Genomic DNA, 27,052 nt, shown 5'->3' on the forward strand with positions numbered 1-27,052 from the left:
TTTATCTCGTTAAACCGATTTTTCCTAAGCATTGGTATTATAGAGAAAGGTTATTATAATAACGAATTCGGATTCAGCTCGTCAAAATACATAAAACTAGATAGGTCCACACAGAAATAGATGACCAGACTTACCTTGTTTTATAAATTTCGACACTCTGAAACCGAATCGGAGTCGGTTTTGCCCATACACCTTCAAAATGAGTTGCTTTACGGGATTTCGATATACAAAAAAAAAAATCTGGGGGTCTATTACGTAATACGAAATGAGCGGCAAGTCAACGATACTGAAGTAAACGATAGTCACGACAAAGAGATATTATGTAAAACGAGAAAGTCATTTGGCCAAACTAAACCACATGAATTCTACCAGCAAACGCAATAATATTATAACAGCTAAACGAAAACGAAAGTTAAACGATAGGTAAATGACAGTCGTAAAGATTAACGAGTATCGTTGAAGTTAAACGATTATCGTAATACGTAGTCGGATTTCAACGAAAACGAAGTAGTTTCAACGATAATCGTTTTACAAAATAGGGCCCCTGAAAAGGACTTTAATAAAAAATGCTTATTAGTATTTGTTATGTGTTTGTATTATTAAAAATAAAATGCCCGACTGGGGCGCACGAACTTTCTCTTAGGGTTAAAGTTGCTTAAATTTTTAAGAATTTTTTAATAGAAATTTAGAAAATTTATATGAAAATAAAACAAAAAATTCGTTTTTCAAAGCTAAAAAACAACATCTGAAAACAAATTGGGCTCTAAAACAAGTATGCAATTTGATTCCTTTTAATAAAATGCATTTTTAGAAAAAAAAAACTTTAAAGTCGTTTTTTAAAAAACGTATTTTTTTAAGAGCAAATTTTCCAAACTTCTAATAAACAGTCAGTTAACTGTTCGTTGAATAGAGTTATTAGACTCATAAGCAATCAGATAACAATATTGAATTTTTCAATAGAATAACAAAAAAATGTAAAATTCAAAAATATTTAAAATTAAAAGTCATTTTATTCATAATTGTTTTTGTTTTCTTGTGTTCTTCAAAACAGCTTTGACATACTATGTTTTTTGAGATTGGCCCTAAATCCAAAAAATTTTGATTTATATTAAAATTATATAAAAACTATTGTATAAAAAAAAATGGGTAAAATTAAATTAATAGTTTGGCAGAAAATCAGGGACCCTTCTATGTAACTTTTTGCTACTTTCGCATCTGTTCGGAAGTCAATTTCAATTGTACTACCTAGTCAAACTGCGTATCTTAAATGAATGATACCAATCTAAATCTTCCAATTAAATCCCATTAACGATTTGGCATGACTGGAGCTGTATAATTTTCATTTTTTACAAAATTACAGAGATCCATTTTTTCCTAATTCTCAATTTTTTAAAGTTTTTCTGCTAAAACAAAACTCTAAATTAAATTTAAAATCCAAAACTATCGTCTTTATTTGTAATTGTAGTTTTTCTTTATAGTTATAATTGACTAACTATAACAAAATATACATTTATTATTAAAACTTATTCTAAAATCAGTCTATGGCCTTTTCATTCATCAAGGCCAGTTTCTTCATCTCCTTTTTGTTTTTCCTGTTTTGGTATTAAGAATGCCAAAAATCCACATAGTATCAATGCTACTGTGGATATATAAAATGTTGATTCACAATGTTCAGCTAGCAAAAGTCCAACAATATTTGCTCCAACAACACTTCCTAGACGACCAAACATCAATGAAATGCATATCGCCATTCCTCTGTGAAATAAATTAAAAAAAAACTATTTTAATATAAGAAAAAGAAAAATATAAATAGAACTCACCTTAAATGAGTTGGATATAATTCTACTGTTGCAGCACCAAGAACATTAATTCCAACTCCTGCTAAGAACAAAAGTACATAAAGATATACAGAAATTGATGGATTATCCACATGAATTGATGCAATTCCACATGATGCAAAGAAAATCAATACAACAACTAAAAAAGAAGAAGAAAAATGTTTGTGATAAGATTTCTACGTTGGGCGCCACTTTTAAGTGAATTAAAACCTACATAAAATTGGAATCTTTCCAACTCTGTTGATAATCACTCCAATTACAGCAAAACCTGTTGCATAGAGTATTTCCATTACCAATGAATACATAAATGTGTTATCTTCAAGACTGGCTTGGCATGTCATTGACTGAAAAAAGAATCATAAGTTGATATTGATTCAAAGTTGAAGTAAAAAAACAACTCTGACCCCATCTTCTTTATAAATGGATGCATGCTTGGCATAGACCACTTCACAAATCAGAGTCTTATTGCCAGGATGTTCCTTCATAAATTCCACCATACTATTTGCAATATGTGGGAACCACATATACATTCCATTTGTTGTAACATACAGCCAGAATTGAATGGTACAAATTATCACAGTTATTCGGCAGTATTTCTTTTCAAATAGAGGCACAGTTTGTGCCCACATTGTGCTCAAAAATGCAGTTACAATATTAGACTTTTTATCTGAATTTTCTTCTTTTCTAATGGTTGTGTCTTTTTCTGGAATAATTCCATTGAGCTGTAAGAAAAAATTAAAATCAATTTGGTTAAGATTTATTTTTGTCTAAATTCTTACCTCAAATTCACTATCATCTCCAACATTCCATCTGTACATTCTCTTTAATACTTCAATAGCTTCTTTGTCCTTGCCAACAGAGAGTAAAAATTTCGGACTCTCTGGCAAGAATATTAAAAATAATCCGCATAAAAATCCAGGAATACCACAAACGATCATGAAAAAACGCCATGGTTTGTAGGTTATACCCAAAAACGGTATTGGTAATTCCCAAACTTGGTTAATAACTAGCCAAGCAATCAATGGGAGAATCATAGCTCCAAGGGCAAAAATAAATGATGATCCCATCATAGCACGGGCTCTTGAGCGATCAGTATGGAATTCACCCAAATAAGCGTATATAGTAGCTGATCCTCCAGATACACTAAGCGAAATAAATATAGGTACACTATTAAATATATTTCTGGTAATAAAAAGTCAAAGTTTAAACTTACAAGAATCCATTGATAAGTCTCAAAAGCACTAAAAGCCAAAATTTATGAGAAAATGATGATAGGACAGTGAAGACAAAAGCCATTAATAAAGTTGGTAGAATGACTTTTCTTCGGCCCTTTGTATCGGCCAAGAAACCCCATAAATGTGAACTTAAAATAATACCAAGAAAACCGATAGCACTTAAAATTCCTTTATCTTGGTTTGTAAGTTGCATATCACATTGTGAAATGGGTAGAATGAAGCCAATGGATGCTGTTTCGAGGAGAACATTAGCCAACACTAAGCCAGCAATGATGATTAGGAAGTAATTGAATTTTCCAAATTCTGCAAGAAAATAAAAATCATAAGTTGAAAATTGTATGGGTTTTTGAACTTTCTGATTTGAACTTACTTGTCTTTTCTAAGGCTTCTGAAAAAGGGATGACTCCTTTTTCGGGTTTTTGTCCATTTTGAATTGTTAGTACTGGAAATGATAATAAAAATGGAAAGGTTAGAATAACTTGTAAAATTGTTTTGTTTGCTAAAGTTTTTAAATACAAGGTCGTGTACGTAGAAACGTTTTTGAAAAAGTAAGAACTTTTGCAGTCTTAAAACCAATAGTTTAATCCTTTGGTGTTATTTTAGGAAACATAGACTTTTACCAAATTTAAATAAGGTCTTCTGAATTCAATTGCAAACCTGAATATATTTCTCTTCATGAAAATGAAAGGACAATACAACTACAAGTAGGTACATTAGTATTTTTTTTATTATTAAAATTACAAATTAACAACAACTTTAATTATTACAAAACTAAAAACAAAATTTAAGATAAAGTTCGACAATATGAAACTTCTATACGCAACATGGCCATATTTGAGATAAGTTTTTTAGTAGATTTTCGAATCCATTTCAGAAGCTTTTGCTGAGTAGCTGCTCGACCATCAAGTAATTTGTATTCTTCACCATAAAAAAGATTACAAAATAAAAAATAAAAAATAAATAAATTTATAAGATTGCCACTGAATTAGCTTGTTTAGGTATGAAGTTTAAAAATTATAATAAAAACTAAGATTGTCTTGTAATATTAACAAATAAAATGCACGACTGGGTCGCACGAACTTGCTCTTAGAGTTAAAGTTGCTTAAATTTTTAAGACTTTTTATATAGAAATTTGGAAAAAAAAATAAAATTCGTTTAAAAAAAAAATTAAAATAAAATCTGAAATTGAATTGCCTGCCAAAACAAGTATGCAGTTTTGATTGATATATTAACATGCATTTTTAGAAAAAAAATTTTCAAAATCGTTGGAGCCGTTTTTTAAAAAACTAATTTTTTATAAATATTTTTTTGGAAAAAAAGTTTTAAAATAAAATTGGTATGCCATTTTGTAGAAATCACTAATCAACATCTAAAAACAAAATTTCAAAAAAATTCAATGTCCCGTTTTCGAAAATTTGATTTTTCAAAAAAAAATTTTCAAAATTTTTTTAAAAATCCAAAAATTATTTTTTTGAAAATTTTATTTTTGGTTTATATTTAAATTGTATAAATGATTCTTCACAAAAAGTTTCGTTGAAATCGAATATGCAGTTTCGGAGATAAGAGGATTTGAAAAAAACGGTTCTATGGCAGGTACCGTTAATAATGATTTTCAAAAAACAAAATTTCCATAAAACGATAGACCTTAGCTTAAAACTAACATTTGAATTTTTTAAACAAAATCGTTGGAGCCGTTTTCAAGATATTTCAATTTTACTAAAATCGGTATATGACAAGTACCGTTATTTTTGGTCCAAAAAAATTAATTCCAAAAACCCCTCTGGAGAGTCGCCAAAAAACGCTACATACCAAGTTTGGCATCAATCGGCCCATCCGTTTAGGCTGTAGCTTCGTTTACAGACAGACAGACTGACAGACTGACAGACTGACAGACTGACAGACTGACAGACTGACAGACTGACAGACTGACAGACTGACAGACTGACAGACTGACAGACTGACAGACTGACAGACTGACAGACAGACAGACAGACGGACTTCCGGGACCCACTTTTTTGGCATTGTCTACCATCGTAATGTCATGGAAAAATGTTATCTCAACTTTTTTTTTTTGTACGAATGCATAACCTGATATATAGTACCTATATCGCAAGTAAAAATAAATAATATATGTAAGTACATGAATGACTGGTTGGCATGAAAATGCTCTTGAAGTGCAATGCAGTACATAATGTTATTAAAAATGTAAATTTTTGGTTGGTACAAAAATAAAGTCAAAATTTTAACAAAAAAATGCTTTTGAATATTTTTTTAAATTTTATTTAATACTGTTGGTAAAAATTTTAATTTCATTTACGAGATAAACAAGGAAAAACGAAAAAAACTATCTTTTTATAATTTTTGCTACAAACGGATTCTAAAATAAATTGCACGACTGGGGTCGCACGTACTTGCTCTTATGCTTAAAGTGACTATAATGTTAAAGCTTTTTATTCAAGATAATTAAAATTTGATATTTTGAAGAAATTTCATAGCATAAAAAAATTAAATCTGTTTTTATAATTAATTAAACTCCGTTTTAAATATCTTAAAAAAAAAAAACAAATATGCCATTTTATTTCTCGTATAAAAAGGTATTTTTAGAAAAAATTTTTCGAAAATTGTAGGAGCTTTACTTTACTTACACACTTTTGTATAAAAATTTTCATTTAAATCGGGTTATTGTTGTACGAGATATTCAGAAACGAAAAAAACCGTTCTATGACAGGTACCGTTAATAACGGTACAAAAAATATTTTTTTTATTTAAAAAGTTGGCTCTTATGTGTAGTACTACACACAAAAATTTTAATCAAAATCGTTAGAGCCGTTTTTGAAAAAAATTTACTTTTCTATTTCCGTTATATGGCAGGTACCGTTAGTTTTGGTCATAACAAAAAAAATTTCAATTTCCCCTCTAGGGAATCACCAAAAACTGCTAACTACCAAGTTTGAAGAAAATCACTTCACTCGTTTAGGCTGCAGCTCCAGATAGAGACAGACAGACAGACAGACAGACAGACAGAATTGCCGGACCCACTTTTTTGGCATTCTCCATCATCGTAATGTCATGTAAAATTGTTATCTCGAGTTCGATTTTTTTTACGAATCCTAAACCTGCCCTATAGTAACTATATATCGCAAGTAAAAACAAACAAAAAATTTAGGTAGGTTATAACTTCTTCAAAAATAAATAGCTTCTCCAGTTGGGACTTGAAAACTTTGAACTTTAACGGCGATCGCACCCTAAAGCCTTAACTACATTGGCATTAGAAGTACAAAATTACAAAAATTAACACTTTTTGAGCTTGGAAATAAAACTTTGAAAACTTAGCATCGGAGATATAGACCAAATGGTGGATATTGTGAGGTATTAAGCTTTTTTAATTCACATCTTTCCGATCTTAAAAAATTAGCCTGTCTGTATTTTGTTCCACAAAACACCTTTTTTTTACTAACTTTACTGCTATTTTAAAAATTTTGTACATCAAAAAGTTTTCAAGTTCTGTAAACGCATAATTTTGGATTTTAAAATTTTGGAAGTCTAAATACATATGTGTTTTCAAGGTATATAATTCATTTAATAGAGAATTACGGATTTTCAGAGTTTTAAAAATCAGTATTTTACAAAATAGAAAACAGTTTTTAGGAAACTGAATTTTTGGCACATACAAAATCATGCGATCGAATGATAACAAAATTCGAATTCCGTTTTAGTTGTATGTAATATTTCAAAACATTGATCTCTTTAGGCCTGATAGGGATATGGAAATGGATTTAATGCCTTTCATTTTGCTTAGCATTATTTTATCCCTTGTCATCTTAATTTGAAGATATTTTTGAAAAAAAAAAATTAAGAAAAATCTATACAATATGATAAGATAACTTATAAAACGACTGTTTTTCAAGTTCATAACTACCAATTACAATTTTTTACCAAAATTTCTTACTAATCTCTTATTTTTATATCTATGGCGCGTGACTTAAGCTATAATATGTATGTATGTATTTACTGAGAATTTAAAAATGTTTTGGGGGTAAAGACTTATTTGCAATGAAGATAAATATTTCTTTATTATAATGTTATCTCATTAAACAAAAAGATTAATCCTTCTGTTTTTTTTTTATTAGTGAGGTGATAAAACCTTTACGTCATAAATAAAACAAAAATATGATATTCTTATCTAGAATTAATGTTTGGACTGACAAAATTTAAGGAGGCTTTAAAATGAGTTTAGTGCATTTCTATTTGTTTTATATGGTAACCAGGTGAAAAATTTTGCCAAAAATGTTTCATAAGTCGTAAAAGTGCAAACATGGTTGAATCATAACTTTTATTAAGCTGACTTAGCAAACAAATTTTGTACTTGGTGAAAAAAAGCAAGAAATTTGCCCCGGTGGTTATACATACATATTGATATATTGCGCATCTTTGTAAATGGCAGACACAAGGCGTTTCTATTATTTAGGTTTTACTTTTAAATGTTAGAATATAACCTGGATCATGGTCTCATGGATCGCAGTTGAAGCTGAGTTTAGCAGTCAAGCATTGTTTCCATTTCATCATTGGTTGCCACCTATTTACTTGCATATATTCACAAGTAATCTTCAAGTATAGATTGAAAATAATAATATTTGATTTATAAGTCGATTTAATGTCTAATCTGTTACATAAACACAATAATTGTTTATGTGCATAATTGTTTTATAAATAAAGCCATATTGCTTTAAGATTAATAAAATGTGTTAATTTGAAATTAACAATTATTAATAAATTAATTTTTACTTTCTTTCTTTACTTATGTAAAGTACATTGCGTGTTTGTGTAATCTGATTGACTGCATTCATAATTTTTCATCAAATCAACTTAAGAAAAAAATAATTATAAACTGTACCATACCCATAGCCCTGGGTGAAATTAACACATTTTTGGGTAAACTCAAATCTCCCTAGCACCCACCTGGCTGAAAAATGCATAAAATTACTGAAAATCATTGCTTAAAGAAAAAAATGCAAAGAAGTTTTGTAGTCTAAATCTAAATCCTAACTTATTAAACATTTTTCCAAAAACTGCACGTGTCGTTATGCCTTCTATATATTCAATTCTATCCCCGAAACCCTAGTCGAAAAGAATGTGTTCATGCAAGACAGTCGTATAGGTAATCATTTTAACAGACAGAGATAATCAGCCGTTTTTGAGTTTCACTTGAACAAGTTTTTAACCGAAAAAAATGAATTTCTATTTTCCCCTTTTGAGGTGGGGAATTTTCCAATTAAAAAATTTCATGCGCATTAAAAAAATTCAATGCAAAATGTGTGCGTTAATAATTTTTTTATTTTTTTTTTTTAAAGCCTGGTAAGCAGATCGCGCTAAATTTTAGCGGAGATAAAATTCCCATACAAAGTTATCGATAATTTGTATGGGATGGTTTTTAGCTTGGCTAAAATTTTTCGATAATTAATGCTACCAAATTTTTATTTTTAATGCAAAATATTTTTATTAGCTATAAAATATTTTTATTCGCAGTATTTTTTTTTAATTTCAGAAAATGTTCGGTTTGCTTTTTATAACGCATATTTTTTATTTGCAATAAATTTTTGTTTTAATTTGTAATGGAAGACAAATGCGTAAAAATGATTTTTTACAACCCTGTCTGAAGGTAATTAGACCCAAGAAGAAATTAAACACCCTGCCGCCTATTAGTAAATCAAAATACCTACTCAGATAAGAACCATTGAACTTATAACAACTCTTCATTTAAACTTGGAATAACAAGTCTTTGAGAAATTATGTAGCTATTTAGTTGATGCGAAGTGTATTATACCTACATTTAACAGGTTTAAAATATTTTTAATATTAATTTAATATAAATTTATTTTTTGGTATTGGCATACATTCAATGTGACAAAAATACAAACAGTAAAGTGACAGAAGCCGGTAAAAGCAGCAGCAAATTCCACAAAATTTATTCATAAGCTTATATTAAGTAAACAAATTGCAAAAATATTTATGGTTAGTTTTTTTATGATTTAAAATTTGCATAGAAGTTTCACATCACTAAATTGTAAGGCATTTTTAATTGATACACAAATATCGTTGTTATCATTTTTAAGCACAGCGGAAAGTTTAGTTTTTGATGATATCCGCATGTTTTCCTTATTATGATAACCGCAAATCAAGTTTACAAAAATCTATACACTTTTTGTAAACCCTAAAAGATGCAGTTGTTATACGAAAGTGATAAATTAGTGAAATGAATAATACAAAAAAAAATCGTACAGGTAATCATTTTAACGTCTTAACTCAAGACTCTTAAAACTATTAAACTCTTTTTATAATGCACAAATGTTTAAAAAAAAATTCATTATAAATGTCTTAAAACATTAAAATATTGTTGATGAAACAAAAAAACACTATTATCTATCAATTTTATCTAAGAATTTTTTTCATAGACATTGTGCAAAAAAAACTTGACATTGTCAAGATTCTGTGCAATAAGATTCACTGTCACATTATATTGGTTGGTGATAAATTTAATTTTATACTTAAACACTTTTGCATCTGCATAACAAAGATAAACAAATAATAATCATAAAAAAGATGCACAAAACTATCTTATAACCTCTTACGAAGATGATACGAAAATAAACAAATATTACAACTCTTAACCACTAGGGCAAGTTTTTTTTTCAATTTTTTATTTTTTGTAATAAAATTGTAAATATTCAAAAATTAATATTTCTTATTTAGTAATAATTACCCATTATTTCAGTTTTGTTTTTTTATGTTTCAATAATTTTAAAATAATATAGAAAAATAATTTTGTTTCTTTCATCAATATAATGGAAGTGATGCGTTAAGAGTTAACCCATAGTTATTCACTCACACCAAACAACTATCCGAAAGTTGCCTCAGCAACTGCTTTTATATTCTTTACCACTCCAGAAAAGTATCTTCTATTCTTCTTTTTTTTTTTCTTATTTTTGTCACACAAAAAGTATCTATCTATATCTTGTACGTCAAGTCTATAGTTGGTTAAGATATAATCATATAGATCATACACACCCATCATCGTATGTAGACCTTTCTAACCGATATCCCCTCACTGGTGTTTTTCTTTAAGATTATAAAAATATATATAAAATTCTATAAATCAAAGCTTTACTTCTAAGCTACATAAATATTTAATCACTGATGCAGAGGATTTATACTTGTTGTTGGAAATGGTTATTTTATTATTAAAAACCAACGAATATAATTGTTTTAATACTTTTTTATCTAATGTACGTAATTAAGGTTAAAAATAAATTCAAAGTATTAAAAATATATAAATGTCTACTATTTACGACTTTATTTTTGGACAGTTATAAGACACAAATAGATTTAAGTGCTCGGAAATACCTTCAATATTCATACTATGGCAATAATGCACCATGTGATAAAAAATTTTCTATTAATAAGATTTAATACTAAATCAAACCGTTGACACTACAGTAAGTATGGTTAAAATTAAGTGAAACATCTCACGTAGATTTTTTTCTTTGGAATGTAATAAGAAAATTAAATGAAGAAAATATCTGGGACTGGCTTGTTAGACAATCAGATAAATTAATTGTAACCAACATTTTTAATACGATAAAAGTCGGTTACTTTTTTTAATAATTTTGTTTTAAAATTTTGATTTTTTAAATAAAACAAACCAAATTTTGTCAGCTAATGATTCCATTAATAAGGTCTATCTTTTAGAAGATTTTTGGTTTACCTTTCGTTTTTTTTTTTTTTTGATGTGAAGTTTCAGAATAATCTGATGCAAACAAGCATATGTATCGTTTGTGCATTAGAAAATAAAATTTTTAAGCTTAGCTCTGCGATGTACAACATAGGTACATCTAAATTTTGAACGAATAATAGTTATGAACGCAATTCAAAAAATAAAAAAATATGTTACGTATACGCCATAGTGACTAATTTTTTTTTTTAGTTTTTAGCGATTTCTTCAGTCACAAAAAAAAATGTTTATTGTACGTAAGAGAAATTTCAACCCTTTAAGGTAGAGTTTTATATGATTACTTTGTAGATAATTACGAAATCTAAAATTTTATTTCATTTTCAATTTTAAACTTAATCTTAAAAACATTGATAAAAATGCTAAAATTTTATATCTTCTAAAAAAAATTTCGATTTTGGTGAAAATGTTTACTTTCATGTTTTTAGTGAGTTATTAAATTTTTTTAAGTACAATACTATTTTCTGGATTTAGCGAATTTTATTTAAATTTTGAAAATTTAGCCAAATTTGTAATAAAAAAACACGAAGAAAACGCTTTTTACTAAGTTATTTTCTTGGGTAAAGGTCTATTTTAAGCTTGTTTATGTAACCAAACTTTTACTGTAGACAAACATTTTTAAAAATAGAAAAAACACACTTTCTCTTTGTCTATTTATTTAAGGTTATAGTTAAAATAAATTTTTTTTTAATGAATAGTTCTTCAAAATCTAATTTTCAAACTACTAAAAGTATTGAGTTAAAAAAATACAAAAAAATTATTTTTTGTATTAAAAGGGGTTTTCTTGTTTTTTATTCCAAAAAACGTTACATACCAACAAAATTTTTAGTTTAATATTGATTTTTGAAAAACTTCCTCTTTTTATATCCACACAACGTGCATTCTTTTACTTACTTTCCTATACCAATTAAAATGAGTTCAAAGTAGCCCACGAAACACACCTTTTATTTTATTCTATTTTTTAAGTCATTTGTTTTTCTATTGTTTTTTAATTTTTAATTAAAAACATCATAAAACTAAAAAAATCTCTGTTCAAATGTTGTGCAAAGAGGTGTATTATAAATCATAGTAGGCTTTAACGTAGCAAATAAAAAGCTTATGTTTTCAAAAACATATGATAAGCCATGTTAACACAGATACAGCCATAGAAGATGCAAACTATGTATATTTAACTTAACGTATCTACATAAATTGTTTTTCTTTAAGTTTTAATAAAACCGTAAACAAAAGACAAAATCGAAAACATGTTTTTGTTTTTAATGAATAAATTAAAATACGCCGCGCACACAATGGCCTATGGCGCCGGTCGGTCACGAGACAGAAGATGACGAAAATAGTTAAAGACGTTCTAAAAAAAAAACTTGTCTGTGCACATACATACTTTTCTTTTCTAACCCAAAAACTTGTTGCTTTATAAAGTTGTTTTTCTTCCATGGCCATATCAACATTTATGTAGGAAAATAGTTATGTACGTTACGTAGCTATTATATAATTGATTGGAAAATTGATATCAAATTTGTGGTTTGCTAATTAACTGTTACAAACAACTAGAAAATCTTGACTCTTTTTAGTAGAAATCAGAATCTCTATACGTTATATTTAAACGTTTCTTATGGTTCTGTATGAATATTCTTAATTTTTATGGCTCATGGCTTGTCAATCTTACTTGTTTTGATGACTCGAAAAAAGGGTTCGACATGTAAAATAAAAAGCACGACTGGGTCGCACGAACTTGCTCTTATGTTGAGGCTTTTTATGAAAAATAAAATTAGGGAAAATTAAGTTTGAAAATTGTTAGAGCCGTTTAAAAAAAAATTATGTTTTGTAGGTACCTATATATCGTCGCCGTAAAGCAAAATTGTTCTAAGTCACAAAAAGCAAATTTTACAGGGGACGATTTTTAAATTTCAAATTGGTTTAAAGCGACAATTTTCTGCTCGTTTGTCATTCAAGTCATGTTTTTTGTAAAGTTTGTTCTTTTCTCTTGAATAAAATATACAAGTTTACCTCATTAGAAGGTGCATACTATTTTTAAATATTTTTTAAAACTAAAAACCCAAAATTGGACATAGAACAATAATTCATATACAAGTACGTTTTTTCCTAAAATAAAAAGTGGACTTAGAACAAAACATGATGGGAAAACATGAAGAATACTCGGGCTCATTTCCAAAAGGCTACTTCCCTGTTTTTATTGTTCTATGTCCCATTAAATTATATTATCTGCGGAATGAAATTTTTTTGACAAAATTCGGAAAGAGCACCCTCAAATTAGTAAAACTGCATCATTAACTCATTTTCGGTAAAAAGAACAATTTAGAACAATTTTGCTTTACGCCGCCGCACAGTGGTTCCTGCCATAGGTCATAAGTCAAAATTTTAAAGTTTATCAAATTGTTTATTTTTAATGCAGTAATTATCTATGATAACGGGACAACTAAGTGACAGTAAGATTTCTCATTAATAATAATTAGTTGTTGGTTCTCAGTCGCGTCACGAAGTTGAGTGTTTTTCGCAGTTTAGAAAAAAAATAATATCTGAAAATACGAGTTCGCATTAGTCAATTTGTGTAGAGTGTTTAAAGTTAATTTTTAAAAAAAGGTGATAGACCAGTGCCGATGCCTTCAAAAACATTAAAAAGTACAAAAAAATCATAGTAGGATGAAACCCATTGGAAAAGGAGGGGAATATGATAAGAATGAAAGGAAAAATAAATTACGGGCGAGCCGAGTTCGGGAAGTGGGTGGGTTGAGTTTTTAATGGTAAAAAATGGTATATCTCGATTTCCGGCAAAACTACAAATCCTATAGAAAAAAGTTGTATGGCAAAGTTGTAGGTAATAAAAAGATCTACAACTTTTGTACCAACCATTTTTTCACATAACCTGAAAATTGATGTGAAAAATTCAAAAAACCGAGTTTTTGGTTTTTTATTTTTATGTTTTTCAAAAACAAAAATTTTTCTACGAAATTTGGTGAAAACTTACCTTATTATGTTCCAAATACACTGTAATTTATTTGATTTAAAATATTAATTTGTTCACCTTATTTTGACTTTATACAAAAAAAACACCCTAATTTTCAATCGAAAATTCACGTGTCAAAATATCAGCTTTTTTCAAAAAGTCGGTGGGCATTTCGTTCGTTAAAATGTCTATTTTCTGATGGTGTAAAAAAAATTTACATTAGTATACTATAGACCATGTTCTAGTAAAATTCAAAAAATGAAAAAAGCTTGAATTCGAAAAAAATTTTGTATCATTGTTTACAATTTTGGCCTATTTATTCAAATTTACACTTTAATTACTCAAAAAACGTAAGATTAATCAATGTTACATGAAATCTTACGTTTTTTGAGTAATTAAAGTGTAAATTTGAATAAATAGGCCAAAATTGTAAACAATGATACCAAATTTTTTTCGAATTCAAGCTTTTTTCATTTTTTGAATTTTACTAGAACATGGTCTATAGTATACTAATGTAAATTTTTTTTTACACCATCAGAAAATAGACATTTTAACGAACGAAATGCCCACCGACTTTTTGAAAAAAGCTGATATTTTGACACGTGAATTTTCGATTGAAAATTAGGGTGTTTTTTTGGTATAAAGTCAAAATAAGGTGAACAAATTAATATTTTAAATCAAATAAATTACAGTGTATTTGGAACATAATAAGGTAAGTTTTCACCAAATTTCGTAGAAAAATTTTTGTTTTTGAAAAACATAAAAATAAAAAACCAAAAACTCGGTTTTTTGAATTTTTCACATAAATTTTGAGGTTATGTGAAAAAATGGTTGATACAAAAGTTGTAGATCTTTTTATTACCTACAACTTTGCCATACAACTTTTTTCTATAGGATTTGTAGTTTTGCTGGAAATCGAGATATACCATTTTTTACCATTAAAAACTCAACCCACCCACTTCCCGAACTCGGCTCGCCCGTAATTTATTTTTCCTTTAATTTTCATCATATTCACCTCCTTTTCCAATGGGTTTCATTCTACTATGATTTTTTTTGGTTTCAAAAATTATCGACCCTGGTCTATGATTGGAATATTAAAAAAATATATCATGAAAGCATTTTAATAGTTTTTTTTTTTATTTTTTTTTTTTTTTTGTACATGCATTAGAACTTATCCATTTTTTGTGTTTTTCTCATTTTTCGTGTTTTTCTGAGGAAAAAAACAGCAAATGCCGCTAAATGCCGGTTATCTCTTACACATCAAAATTTAGTGCTATTTTTCTTCTTTCAGAATATATATGACTTATTGAGCGCAGATTGGCGCAAGTCTAAAAATTTTGACCCGCAATAAAACACTGATTTTTTTTAGATTCAATCAATATGACCAAGCGAATCGATATTTTTAATATTTGGTACTCGGCTAAAAAAGTTGGCAGTGCTGCAAAAGCCAACGAAACTTGGACAGTTTTTAAATAAACTCATAAAATTGAAGATTTGCAAGCAAAGACGGATTTGTTAAATAGACTATTACTAACTTCGGACCCATTGCTTTCTAACGAAAGAAATTAAAAAAAAAACCAAAAATCGACTCTATCCAAGGAGATTTTAAATTTATTGTTGTAATTCTATTAAAAATAAAATAATTTATGTAAAAAATTACTTTTTTAATAATTTAATTTAGTTTCCATCAGTTTTAGTTAAATTTAGAGTTTTGACCGCACTTCCCATACAAATGGAACCACTGTGCGCCGACGATATATGCAGATAAACAGACAAAAAATATTTTGATTATTTAATCATATCTTTTTACTAGGCAATGTTTATTTGAAAGAATAGTAAAAAACAAAAATCAATTAAAGGTGGAGTAAGCAAAATGATGTTACAAAGTAGAGATTTTTCTAAATTTCACAAGAACTGCATTTAATCGAAAACCGTAAGGATTTAGGATGAACAAGTTACCAAATTCTGAGAGCCTTAAAGTTGGTCTACCAGCATATTTCGCTCGATCCATTAATTTTGGGACACCGTCCATACACTATGAATTTATGAATGAACAGGATCACCTTTGTACCTACCCACAGCAACATAGAATTGGAGGTTCCCTTAATTTTTATAAATTAGTTACACGAACTTAAGAATGGTTGATAAAATCGTTGTAAGTCAGTAGCTTTTTGTTAAAGTTCTTGAAAGTGTCCCAAACTCAATCAGGTAATAAACCTCCAACGTTTCAAGAATGCAACGAATTTATTTAAAATCATTTTTGCTGGGCTAAATAAGGTAAACTAAACCAGACTTAGGTAGACTACGAGTCGGACAGTCTCACGAAAACACAAAAGAAATAAAAAAAGTTTTTTTTAATGAATTTTTATTTTTTCAACCTTTTTTATAAGTAATTCGATATTTGAACCCGTCAACACCATATCCATAAACGTCAATGACTTTCCTTGGTATATATATTATGTTAAATATTTATTCAACATTCTATGTCTCGCTCCGAACAGTTTGTATTAGACATTTTAAGGAAACCTGAATGTGTTTCATTTAAAAATCGTAATGTTCTTATAAAAAGAATAATGAAACTAGTAACTGTGGGCAAAGTTGAAGACAAAAATGGAAATGTGCTCTTTTGAACATAAGAGCCTATATTGGTTAAACATTAAAATTTAATATAAATATTTCGTCTAACTAACGAAATGTTATTTAAAATCGAAGTTCAATGTTACTGTTCAATGTTAGTAAACTTTACAGATTAAGAAAACGAACATATTTCGTTCAAGCAGGTGCAAAAGCAAAAAGTGTTCAAATGTGCCCCACTCTCCCCTACAGTACATAGTTCTTTTTATATTCGAAAACTGGTGCCTGCAGTGTGCTCCCATTTCAATTTTGTTCATTTTAGACTACAGAATCCGTAAGAAAACCATAAATCCAAGTTTCGGTCAATAGAAGTCAGTTTTGTTTTTTTGATATATTTTATCTGTTTAATTACGCCCTACGAACGATATGTTCAATTTTAAATATGTATGAAGCATTCACTTTCAATAAACCACTCTATTTTTATTGGTTATTTTATAAATTCATATGAGTATGCCACACCTATTCACTCCTAAGGCAATTCATTAGTTAACCTTTAATTAATAAATTGAAGAAGGAATCTATAAATAATAATTTTGTTGAAAATATTACTCTGCCTTTAATAACAACGCTGTACTTATTTTCATAATATAACTGGCAAAAAGTTCAAACAGAATACGAACTACATATATTTTGGAGCAAATCTAAAAACAACATTGTCTACTTTTTGGCTTAACATCTGTATTAATTAGCAACATGTTGCTTCAAAATTCCCTTTTAAGATTATTTCAGTTTTTGTTGTGAGTAATTTTTTTGTGTATACATTTTTGCTTACGAAATATCTAATATAAATTTAATTTATTTCTTTCTACCTTGAAATTCTTTGTGAAAATGTTCTTGCGGTTGAGATTGTTTTTAATGATTAGAAAACAAATACAATTATCTTCTATATAGAAATCTAGACCTACCTCATTTTCTCATTTTTATTTTGAAAGTTTGTCCTTTGTTGACGCAATTGCATGAGACACGACGTTTTTATTTGTTTGTTGGCCTCAAAGATTGTTTTCAAGCGAGAAAAGATTTCCTTGGTTTTTAAATAAACCAAGCTTTACAAGTTGTTGTTGTTTTAACAAATTAGATTACTAAAAATAAACTTTTGACTTGAAACTTGAAATGATAAGCATATGCATACATATGTAAATATAAGTTAATTTTTTATTGATTTAATGAGTAAAAGTTTAGAATTAAGTTAAAAAGACAGGTTTAATAAATAACCGTCATATCATAATTTAGGTCAATTGCATTGAATTTTAGATTTTATCCTTTATTTGTTTTTTGTTGGTGATTCTATTCTCTATATGTAGGTATGAGTAGTAATATTTGAAACTGGTTTTTTTTAATCAACCATAATTAATTGAACTACCTATAAATATTATATTTAACGAAATATTGCAACCAATACAAGTGTTTATTACTCTATTTTTGTTTAAAGAATACAAAATAATCAATGACTGAGAATGGGGTTTTCGATGTTTGAATTCAAGAACTTGTCAAAATTCATTACGAGACCTAAAAATCTATTGTCGAGACCAACTTGTTGAAAAAAAAGAAATATCCTTATTTTAGAGACAAAAGTATTCCCTACAAGAAGATTTATGAAAACTTTTTTAGATACGAATTGGAGATATTATACTTTTAAACATAAGAATTGAAAGAGTGATGATTTTGAAATATGACGACTGTTAATAAAAGTTGCAGTTCCTCTAAACTGATCACTCGTATACCGAAAAAGTTCTCATGGAGTTTTTGTTGTTTTTTTTTTGACAAATGTGACATTTATGAACAAAGAGCTAAAAAATACTTTTTCGACTTATGGCGTATTTGTAAACAATTATAATATTTTAAAATTAAAAGCTGTTTGAAAGAACATAGAAAATTTAGGAATTTTTAAAGTTGTGATCTTGTAACAGATCGCTTGTATCGAAACAGTATCACAACTTTTCTTGTAGATAAGTAATATTAAAATGTACCTATGAGATAAAATTATTTTTAATAACTGCAAAAACCTGCTATTATTGACTTTTGTTTTTTTTTCTAATTATATTTAAAGTTTTTTAAATATGAAAAAAAAGACGATATTTTCGACATTTGATCGTGAATGATGTGGTCACGATTGGCTTATGGACTTTTGGGTACGTATTCCTTATAATATAAAATAAAGCTACATAGTTGCATTTGATTTATTTTTCAATTTGCCCTTCCTTCTTCACTACGAGACGACAAAACCAGAAGGAGGATTATGTATTTGACCAGCAAGTATTAATTTATGTTTGTTTTTGTGATCTATGGCTTCATAGATTCTAAGCTGCTTAGCACAATTTATAAATTGAGGTAATTTTATAATTGAGGATTAATGGCTAAGTGACAATATTATATGTACGTAATTTATTGATTAAAACAAAACAAAAAATCCTTATCTCTATTTTCGGCAGTAAAAAACCGGAGCGTGTAGTGTAAATTCATCAATAAGTTCGACAAACTAATCTGCTCAATCATTCATAACAACAACAAAAGCACATGTCTCCATTACAAAAGACTTAATAGAGCTTTCGATTTGTTTTTATTTATTCTTTTTCTTTGCAAATTCACAATAATATGTAAAAACACCGGAACTAGTCGTGTTTACTGTTCTACTTAGAGTATTTAGTGCATGTCTGGAAAATGTAAGGAGTTTGTTCAACCCCGAATTTTGTTGTGTTCGTTCATTTGAAAAAGACAATGGGGTGAAAAAATCAATAAAAGCATTAAAAATTCTAAGAAATTAATTCTAATTCCGCAGCAATTTCCACTTAAGTTTTTTTTTAACTTCTTACATTTTACTTTTATATACGATGTACTTTATGATTCATAATCGTGAAAATCGAAAAGTATTGTCAATAAAACAATGCCCTTATTAAAAAGAAGAATTAAAGGAAGGAAGAACTGAAAAGATTCTCCTTCATAATAATAATTGTCGGAGTATGAATTGAAGATGTCATTACTAATGGTTATAATACTAATTCCTTATCATTTTTTTTTTTTTTTTTGTTGAAAATTCTTACGAAAAAATTCTAAAGGAATGTCTTTCTAAGTATAAATGTTTATAAAAATAAACTATATATCTTACTATAATTTATCATTTCAATTTAAGTGAAGTGACACTGGAAATAAATATCGCACCCTTGACATAATAGAAGATCATTTAACAAGTATTGCATTTATTGCTTGAAAGCAAGCAAATCTAAAACATTTGAACCTTAAAAAAATATATTCTGATGTACGCAATAGATAACTAAGATCACTGTTTTTGAAGTTATACTTCTTATGGGAGGGTGAGTATGAAAATTTACTTTTTGACAAGAATGTCAAAGGGATTATGACGCGATCACGATCACCCTGGGTAGCAGGGCTGTCGTTTCACCTTTAGAGTAGGCAGTACTTTAGTATTTAAAAATGCAGTACACCGCAGTATGGCAAACATAAAACACACAACACGTTGCAAGTTACATGTTTCATGTGGCAAGTTGCATGTGGCAAGTTGTATGTGGCAAGTTGCATGTCGCAAGTTGCATGTGGCAAGCTGCATGTGGCAAGTTGCGTGTGGTAAGTTGCATGTGGCAAGTTGCGTGTGGCAAGTTGCATGTGGGAAGTTGCATGTGACAAGTTGCATGTGGTGATTTCCATGTGGCAAATTGCCAGGGTTGCAAAAAGCTCACATTTCAGATCAGCTCACAACTCAGCTCAAATTTGAGCTAGCTCCCTTTTGAGCTAGGTACCATAGCTCAGCTCATTTGAGCTGAGCTGAAAGTGAGCGCCCCCAACTTCCAACGCCTATATCTAGGAATTTTGAAGAAAATGAAAAAAAAAATGTTTGATGCCAAAAGATAGCTCGGACTCTAACCTACATTTGGGTACAACTCTCATTCCTGTAGGTACACGCGTTCTCAAACCGGGAGAGCTTAAAAGTAAAAAAAAAATAGGCACGATTCTGAAAAAATAGGCATGATGTGGCGGTTTAACATGGAAGGCAATTTTTTAAAAATCTGACAATGTGCAAAGCGTAGGCCCATGACACAAGCTATCATTTGGCATCATTCCCAAAAATTGCTCTCAAGCGGTTTAGCTTCTAGGAGCGTTCAAAGATTCGGGAATTTTTCGAAAAAAAATTTTACCCCAACTTTCAAAGGCGATTTTCTCGGAATTTTGAAAAAAATCGAAAAACCGGATTATACCACTATCGGGTAGCTGAGAATATAAGCTTTCATATGGCACCACTCCCCTGTCTCTAGATCAAAGCGTTCGAACGCCTATATCGCGGAATTTTGAAGAAAATGAAAATAAGATTTTTAATGCCAAAAGGAAGCGGGGACTCTAACCAACATTTGGGTACAACTCCCATCCCTGTAGGTCCACGCGTTCTCAAACCGGGAGAACTTAAAAGTAAAAAAAAAAATAGGCACGATTCTGAAAAAATAGGCATGATGTGGCGGTTTAACATGGAAGGCAATTTTTTAAAAATCTTACAATGTGCAAAGCGTAGGCCCATGACAAAAGCTATCATTTGGCATCACTCCCAAAAATTGCTCTAAAGCGGTTTAGCTTCCAGGAGCGTTCAAAGATTCGGGGATTTTTCGAAAAAAAATTTTACCCCAACTTTCAAAGGCGATTTTCTCGGAATTTTGAAAAAAATCGAAAAACCGGATTATACCACTATCGGGTAGATGAGAATATAAGCTTTCATATGGCACCACTCCCCTTTCTCTAGATTAAAGCGTTCGAACGCCTATATCGCGGAATTTTGAAGAAAATGGAAATAAAATGTTTAATGCCAAAAGGAAGCGGGGACTCTAACCTATAGTTGGGTACAACTCCCATCCTTGTAGGTCCACGCGTTCTCAAACCGGGAGAACTTAAAAGTAAAAAAAAATTAGGCACGATTCTGATAAAATAGGCATGATGTGGCGGTTTAACATGGAAGGCGATTTTTTAAAAATCTGATAATGTGCAAAGCGTAGGCCCATGACACAAGCTATCATTTGGCATCACGCCCAAAAATTGCTCTCAAGCGGTTTACCTTCTAGGAGCGTTCAAAGATTCGGGGATTTTTCGAAAAAAAATTTTACCCCAACTTTCAAAGGCGATTTTCTCGGAATTTTGAAAAAAATCGAAAAACCGGATTATACCACTATCGGGTAGATGAGAATATAAGCTTTCATATGGCACCACTCCCCTGTCTCTAGATTAAAGCGTTCGAACGCCTATATCGCGGAATTTTGAAGAAAATGGAAATAAAATGTTTAATGCCAAAAGGAAGCGGGGACTCTAACCTATAGTTGGGTACAACTCCCATCCTTGTAGGTCCACGCGTTCTCAAACCGGGAGAACTTAAAAGTAAAAAAAAATTAGGCACGATTCTGATAAAATAGGCATGATGTGGCGGTTTAACATGGAAGGCGATTTTTTAAAAATCTGATAATGTGCAAAGCGTAGGCCCATGACACAAGCTATCATTTGGCATCACGCCCAAAAATTGCTCTCAAGCGGTTTACCTTCTAGGAGCGTTCAAAGATTCGGGGATTTTTCGAAAAAAAATTTTACCCCAACTTTCAAAGGCGATTTTCTCGGAATTTTGAAAAAAATCGAAAAACCGGATTATACCACTATCGGGTAGATGAGAATATAAGCTTTCATATGGCACCACTCCCCTTTCTCTAGATTAAAGCGTTCGAACGCCTATATCGCGGAATTTTGAAGAAAATGGAAATAAAATGTTTAATGCCAAAAGGAAGCGGGGACTCTAACCTATAGTTGGGTACAACTCCCATCCTTGTAGGTCCACGCGTTCTCAAACCGGGAGAACTTAAAAGTAAAAAAAAATTAGGCACGATTCTGATAAAATAGGCATGATGTGGCGGTTTAACATGGAAGGCGATTTTTTTAAAATCTGATAATGTGCAAAGCGTAGGCCCATGACACAAGCTATCATTTGGCATCACTCCCAAAAATTGCTCTCAAGCGGCTTAGCTTCCAGGAGCGTTCAAAGATTCGGGGATTTTTCGAAAAAAAAATTTACCCAAACTTTCAAACACGATTTTCTCGGAATTTTGAAAAAAATCGAAAAACCGGATTATACCACTTTCGGGTAGCTGAGAATATAACCCTTCATATGGCACCACTCCCCTGTCTCTAGATCAAAGCGTTCCAACGCCTATATCGCGGAATTTTGAAGAAAATGAAAATAAAATTTTTAATGCCAAAAGGAAGCGGGGACTCTAACCTACATTTGGGTACAACTCCCATCTTTGTAGGTCCACGCGTTCTCAAACCGGGAGAACTTAAAAGTAAAAAAAAATAGGCACTATTCTAAAAAAAAGGCATGATGTGGTGGTTTGACATGGAAGGCGATTTTTTAAAAATCTGATAATGTGCAAAGCGTAGGCCCATGACACAAGCTATCATTTGGCATCACTCCCAAAAATTGCTCTCAAGCGGTTTAGCTTCTAGGAGCGTTCAAAGATTCGGGGATTTTTCGAAAAAAAAATTTACCCCAACTTTCAAACGCGATTTTCTCGGAATTTTGAAAAAAGTCGAAAAACCGGATTGTACCGGAATTTTTTTTTTTATGATAAAAAAAGAAATATTTTACTAAAAAAATAGAAATATATTTACTATTAAAAAAAACCAAGAAAAAAGATCACGAAAAATTATCTGTTTTATTTATAAAAATATCCATGTGTTAAAATAATTCCATTAATAACTAGAACCAAACATCTTAAGCTATAGTGTTTTATACAAGTTTAAAATATCCTCATATTTTATTATACTTTCCAAATAAAAATCAATGTATCCCCTCACCCATCACAGCTCAGCTCAGCTCACTTTACTTTAGCTCACCCAACAGCTCAGCTCACCGACAGCTCAGCTCACCCAACAGCTCAACTCAACCATCAGCTCAGCTCAACCATCAGCTCAGCTCACTTTCAGCTCAGCTCAAATGAGCTGAGCTATGGTACATAGCTCAAAAGTGAGCTAGCTCAAAATTTGAGCTGAGCTGTGAGCTGAGCTCAGCTAGCTTTTGAGCTTTGTAGCAACCCTGCAAGTTCCATATTGCTACTACTAGGGCTGAAACACACACAATTCTCAAAAAATTACCATATCGCACATTTTATGCGCAATTCATTTACTTTCGTTAAGCATATAACGTACGTTCTGAACCGCACAACATGAGTAAATTTCACAGAATAAATTGAAAACTACATGGACGCAAGGAGGATGAAAGAATTAATTTATTGTTCACTTGATAAAAATGTAAAAAAAACTAAGTGTGGATTGATTACTTCATAATAGAAATTAAAAATATCAAATGAAATTCATTTACATATATTGAATGAGAAGTATAACTTCAGTCGCGTGTACATGTGTACACACACTCTTTTTTTTTTTTTTAATTTAATGAAAGCAACACAATTAATAAATAGCTTACATCAAAAAATACACCATCAATCTAGATAAAATATAATTTACTCAAAATTATTTATCAAACGAACAAAATAACCACCCTCATTTTTCTATTTCAGACTATTTTTACTGAAAAAAAAAAAATATATAATACATCACAAAGTACTCTAGATGTAAAAATAAGAGTGATATTTGGAATTAAAAAAAATTAAAGAGACACTGTGGCGTATACGTACTCTTTTTATTTACTTTTTTTTATTTATTTTACTTTAAACGTAATGTCAAAATGGTAGCTTATAATGATCATGGTTTTATATCAGCCTTGAAACACCGGCAATATAGTGTTATTTCACCTGAGAGCAGCTGTTTATTAGATCAAAAAAAATGTGTTCATAATTTCAAAAATGGAAATTTGATAGAAAGTGAATTTTTTTTATAAAAAAATGTCTTTGTATACACATAAATCATGCCAAATAGTTTGAGATTGGCTGTTATGATATAAACTTTCTTATTTAAACTGGATACTATTTGACTTTTGTTTTATTTACGCGATATTGGAAAGTTTTTACACTTTCAATGCATTTTGGGTTTAATAACTGCCATATGAGGATTTATGTTGAACTTCAAGGCTTAAGTTTCGATTCAAAAAAAGGCTCTATGAGTAGAACAGTTAACACGACCTGTTAAAAAAAAAACAAATCGAAAGCTCTATTAAGGCTTTTACAATGAAGACATCTGCTCTTGTTGTTGTTATGAAATATTGAGGAGATATCAAATGGTTATTTTTTTGAATTGATTGATGAATTTACGTTACAAATTCCGGTTTTATTTTTTGCCGAAAATAGAGATAATTGTTTTTGGGTTTGATTAAATTAATGAACTTTAACATCTATGGGAAATATTTTTCATGAAACCTTAACGTCTTCAAAATGATAAACTGGTGTATAATAAATGGAATTATAATACATTATAATTGAAGAAAATCAATCAAAGTTGATTGAAAAATATAATTATAATGAGTTTATTGTTATACAGTAATTATTATGAATTATTGAAAATCAGTTAGTAGAAGTTCAAGTATTAACTTGATTATTTAATTATATGCCTGTCATTGTCACTGTAGAGAATAATCTTGGGTAATGTTAACTGTGGGCTGGGTTTTTTACTTGCGTTATTGGTACTTAAGTAAGGGCAAGTTTAGGATTTATAAATAAAATCGAACTCAAGATAACAATCAAACATGGTATTACGAGGATAGTGAATACGAAAAACAGTGGGTCTCGCAGTTCTGTCTGTCTGTCTGTCTGTCTGTTTCAATCTCGAGCTGCAGCCTAAACCACTTAAACGATTTACTTCCACTTTGCAGTTAAGAGTTTTTGGTATTCTATAGAGAAGAAATTGAAGTTTTGTTAGGACATTTTAACTGTACTTGGAACTTGCAATACGACCTAAAGATTTTTTTCCCAGAACGCCTGTAACGATTTTGATAAATGTATTACAAGTATACCTTAGCATGGAATGAAAAAAATATTTGTTGGGCCGATATTAACGGTACCTGTTTTTTTTATGTCTGACTTTCTCGTGAGTGACGTACCCGATTTCAACGAAAATTTTTGCACAAAAACTTTTTAGTAACCTTAATGTTAAAATTGAGAAAATTTTCCAAAACAAGACTTAAAAAAAAACTTGAATTTTTTTGAAAACGGTTAAAATTAAATTTAAATTATGAAAGCTTTAAGCAACAAAGGTTTGTATAATTTCATTAATTTTTAACTTCTATTTATCAATAAAGATATATTTTGTATACTTTTATTAAAACACATGAAATAATGTTAAATTACGCACAAGCAAAACAAAGTTGTGCTCATTTATTGCATTTGCTTATTTTTGTCACGAGGGAACGAAAAATTATTTCTTCCTTAACCCTTTGCTCCCGGAAAAAAATACAAATATTTTGAAAAAAGTTTTGATATTTTCTAATTACACACTAAAATGAAAAAATAATGATTGTACTAGTAATAACATTGTATAAGGAATGTTTTGAGCTGAGAGTACATTTTTTAGTAAAAAAACACTAACAAAGTAATTAATAGGTGGTTTCATGCTGAAACCACTAGGAAGCAAAGGGTTAAAAAGCCTTGAAGGAGCATTATTATTATAATGCAAGTACAAGTACCCCTCCACACACTCTACACTATATACCAATCATTATGACGTCATAAAACATATTTTTCTTAAACAAAATAACAAAACAGTCTGACAACCTTGTTCAAAGGTATCTCTAGGTTAAAAGAGTGCACTTTTATTTGTATGTTATGAATGAAAGAAAAACCTTAAATTAAAGCCCTTGCATACATTTAGGAAATTAAAACAAAAATATTAAGAGAACCATGAATGTTAAATTTCTTAAAGAGATAATTTTGCAAAACAAAACTTAATTTTGCTAATATTTTTAGATTAAACTGTACACATTTCAAAACCTTGACAAAAATCAAATAGAAAAATAAATTTCTAATGTGGGACACAAGCATATTTTCATTTTCTAAAATTTTGATAGAAGAATTCAAAAACAAAAAAGGCGCGATAAAATTTGTTGTTTACGTACATTTGACTTTGACAGTATTTTCTAGAAGATCCTGATCCTCTCCAGCCATTTTTTTTTAAATTATAAATCCTTTTTGGGAGTGAAAAATAAGACACAATTTTTTTTAATTAAAGGATTTTTTTTGTTACTTTGTGTAAACAGATAAAAAATATCAAAACACAATATTTTTTAGGAACACATTTTCATGATGGCAATATAAAAAAAGTCCAAAGAAAAATTAGGACAAAAATTTTTTGAATTGCAACAAATTTTACAAAACACCACAGTATTTTCTTTATCACATATAATAACTTCCGATTTCGCAAAAGGCACCGGTCTGAATGAAAAAAAAAATTTCAAAACAATATATTTTAAAGAACGAAAGTATCTGTATCTTTTTTTTTTAAATGTGGGACGTGCGGTATATGAATGATGATTCCTTGAGAAGCTAAAAGTTTGCACTGACTGAATGAAAGGTTCAATCGGGCCTGTTAACTGTATATTGGCGCCTTACCAACGCATATCACTTAACGAACTTTTTCTTATGTACATATCTCAAAAAGGGGGACAGCCTTG

At 29.6% G+C, this 27,052-nt stretch overlaps 1 protein-coding gene and 1 long non-coding RNA gene across 2 annotated transcripts; both read right to left on the reverse strand.

Moving 5' to 3' along the window:
- Window positions 1-1,421: 1,421 nt before the first annotated feature.
- Window positions 1,422-26,610, reverse strand: LOC129910561 (synaptic vesicle glycoprotein 2A-like). Its single transcript, XM_055987987.1, has 8 exons — window positions 26,498-26,610; window positions 3,444-3,515; window positions 3,052-3,376; window positions 2,618-2,981; window positions 2,243-2,560; window positions 2,053-2,182; window positions 1,821-1,977; window positions 1,422-1,755 (listed from the first exon to the last, which is right to left on the reverse strand). The coding sequence occupies exons 1-8, from the start codon at window positions 26,544-26,546 to the stop codon at window positions 1,551-1,553; spliced, it is 1,620 nt and encodes a 539-aa protein (XP_055843962.1). The 5' UTR covers window positions 26,547-26,610; the 3' UTR covers window positions 1,422-1,550.
- Window positions 3,783-11,080, reverse strand: LOC129910569 (uncharacterized). The gene is made up of 2 exons (XR_008771524.1): window positions 9,834-11,080; window positions 3,783-3,991 (listed from the first exon to the last, which is right to left on the reverse strand). It is a non-coding gene; the product is annotated as an uncharacterized LOC129910569 (long non-coding RNA).
- Window positions 26,611-27,052: the final 442 nt, after the last annotated feature.

The sequence above is a fragment of the Episyrphus balteatus genome, chromosome 2 (genome assembly GCF_945859705.1).
Source record: "Episyrphus balteatus chromosome 2, idEpiBalt1.1, whole genome shotgun sequence".
Lineage (NCBI taxonomy): Eukaryota > Metazoa > Arthropoda > Insecta > Diptera > Syrphidae > Episyrphus > Episyrphus balteatus.

Bases quoted from the DNA above. Each gene is read 5' to 3' on its own strand.
- LOC129910561 (XM_055987987.1), bottom strand. From the start codon at position 26,546: ATGGCTGGAGAGGATCAGGATCTTCTAGAAAATACTGTCAAAGTCAAA. The intron at 2,183-2,242 runs GTCAGAGTTGTT...TTCTTTTTTCAG, and splicing joins CCATTTATAAAGAAGATGGG to TCAATGACATGCCAAGCCAG. The intron at 1,756-1,820 runs GTGAGTTCTATT...TTTATTTCACAG, and splicing joins TTATATCCAACTCATTTAAG to AGGAATGGCGATATGCATTT.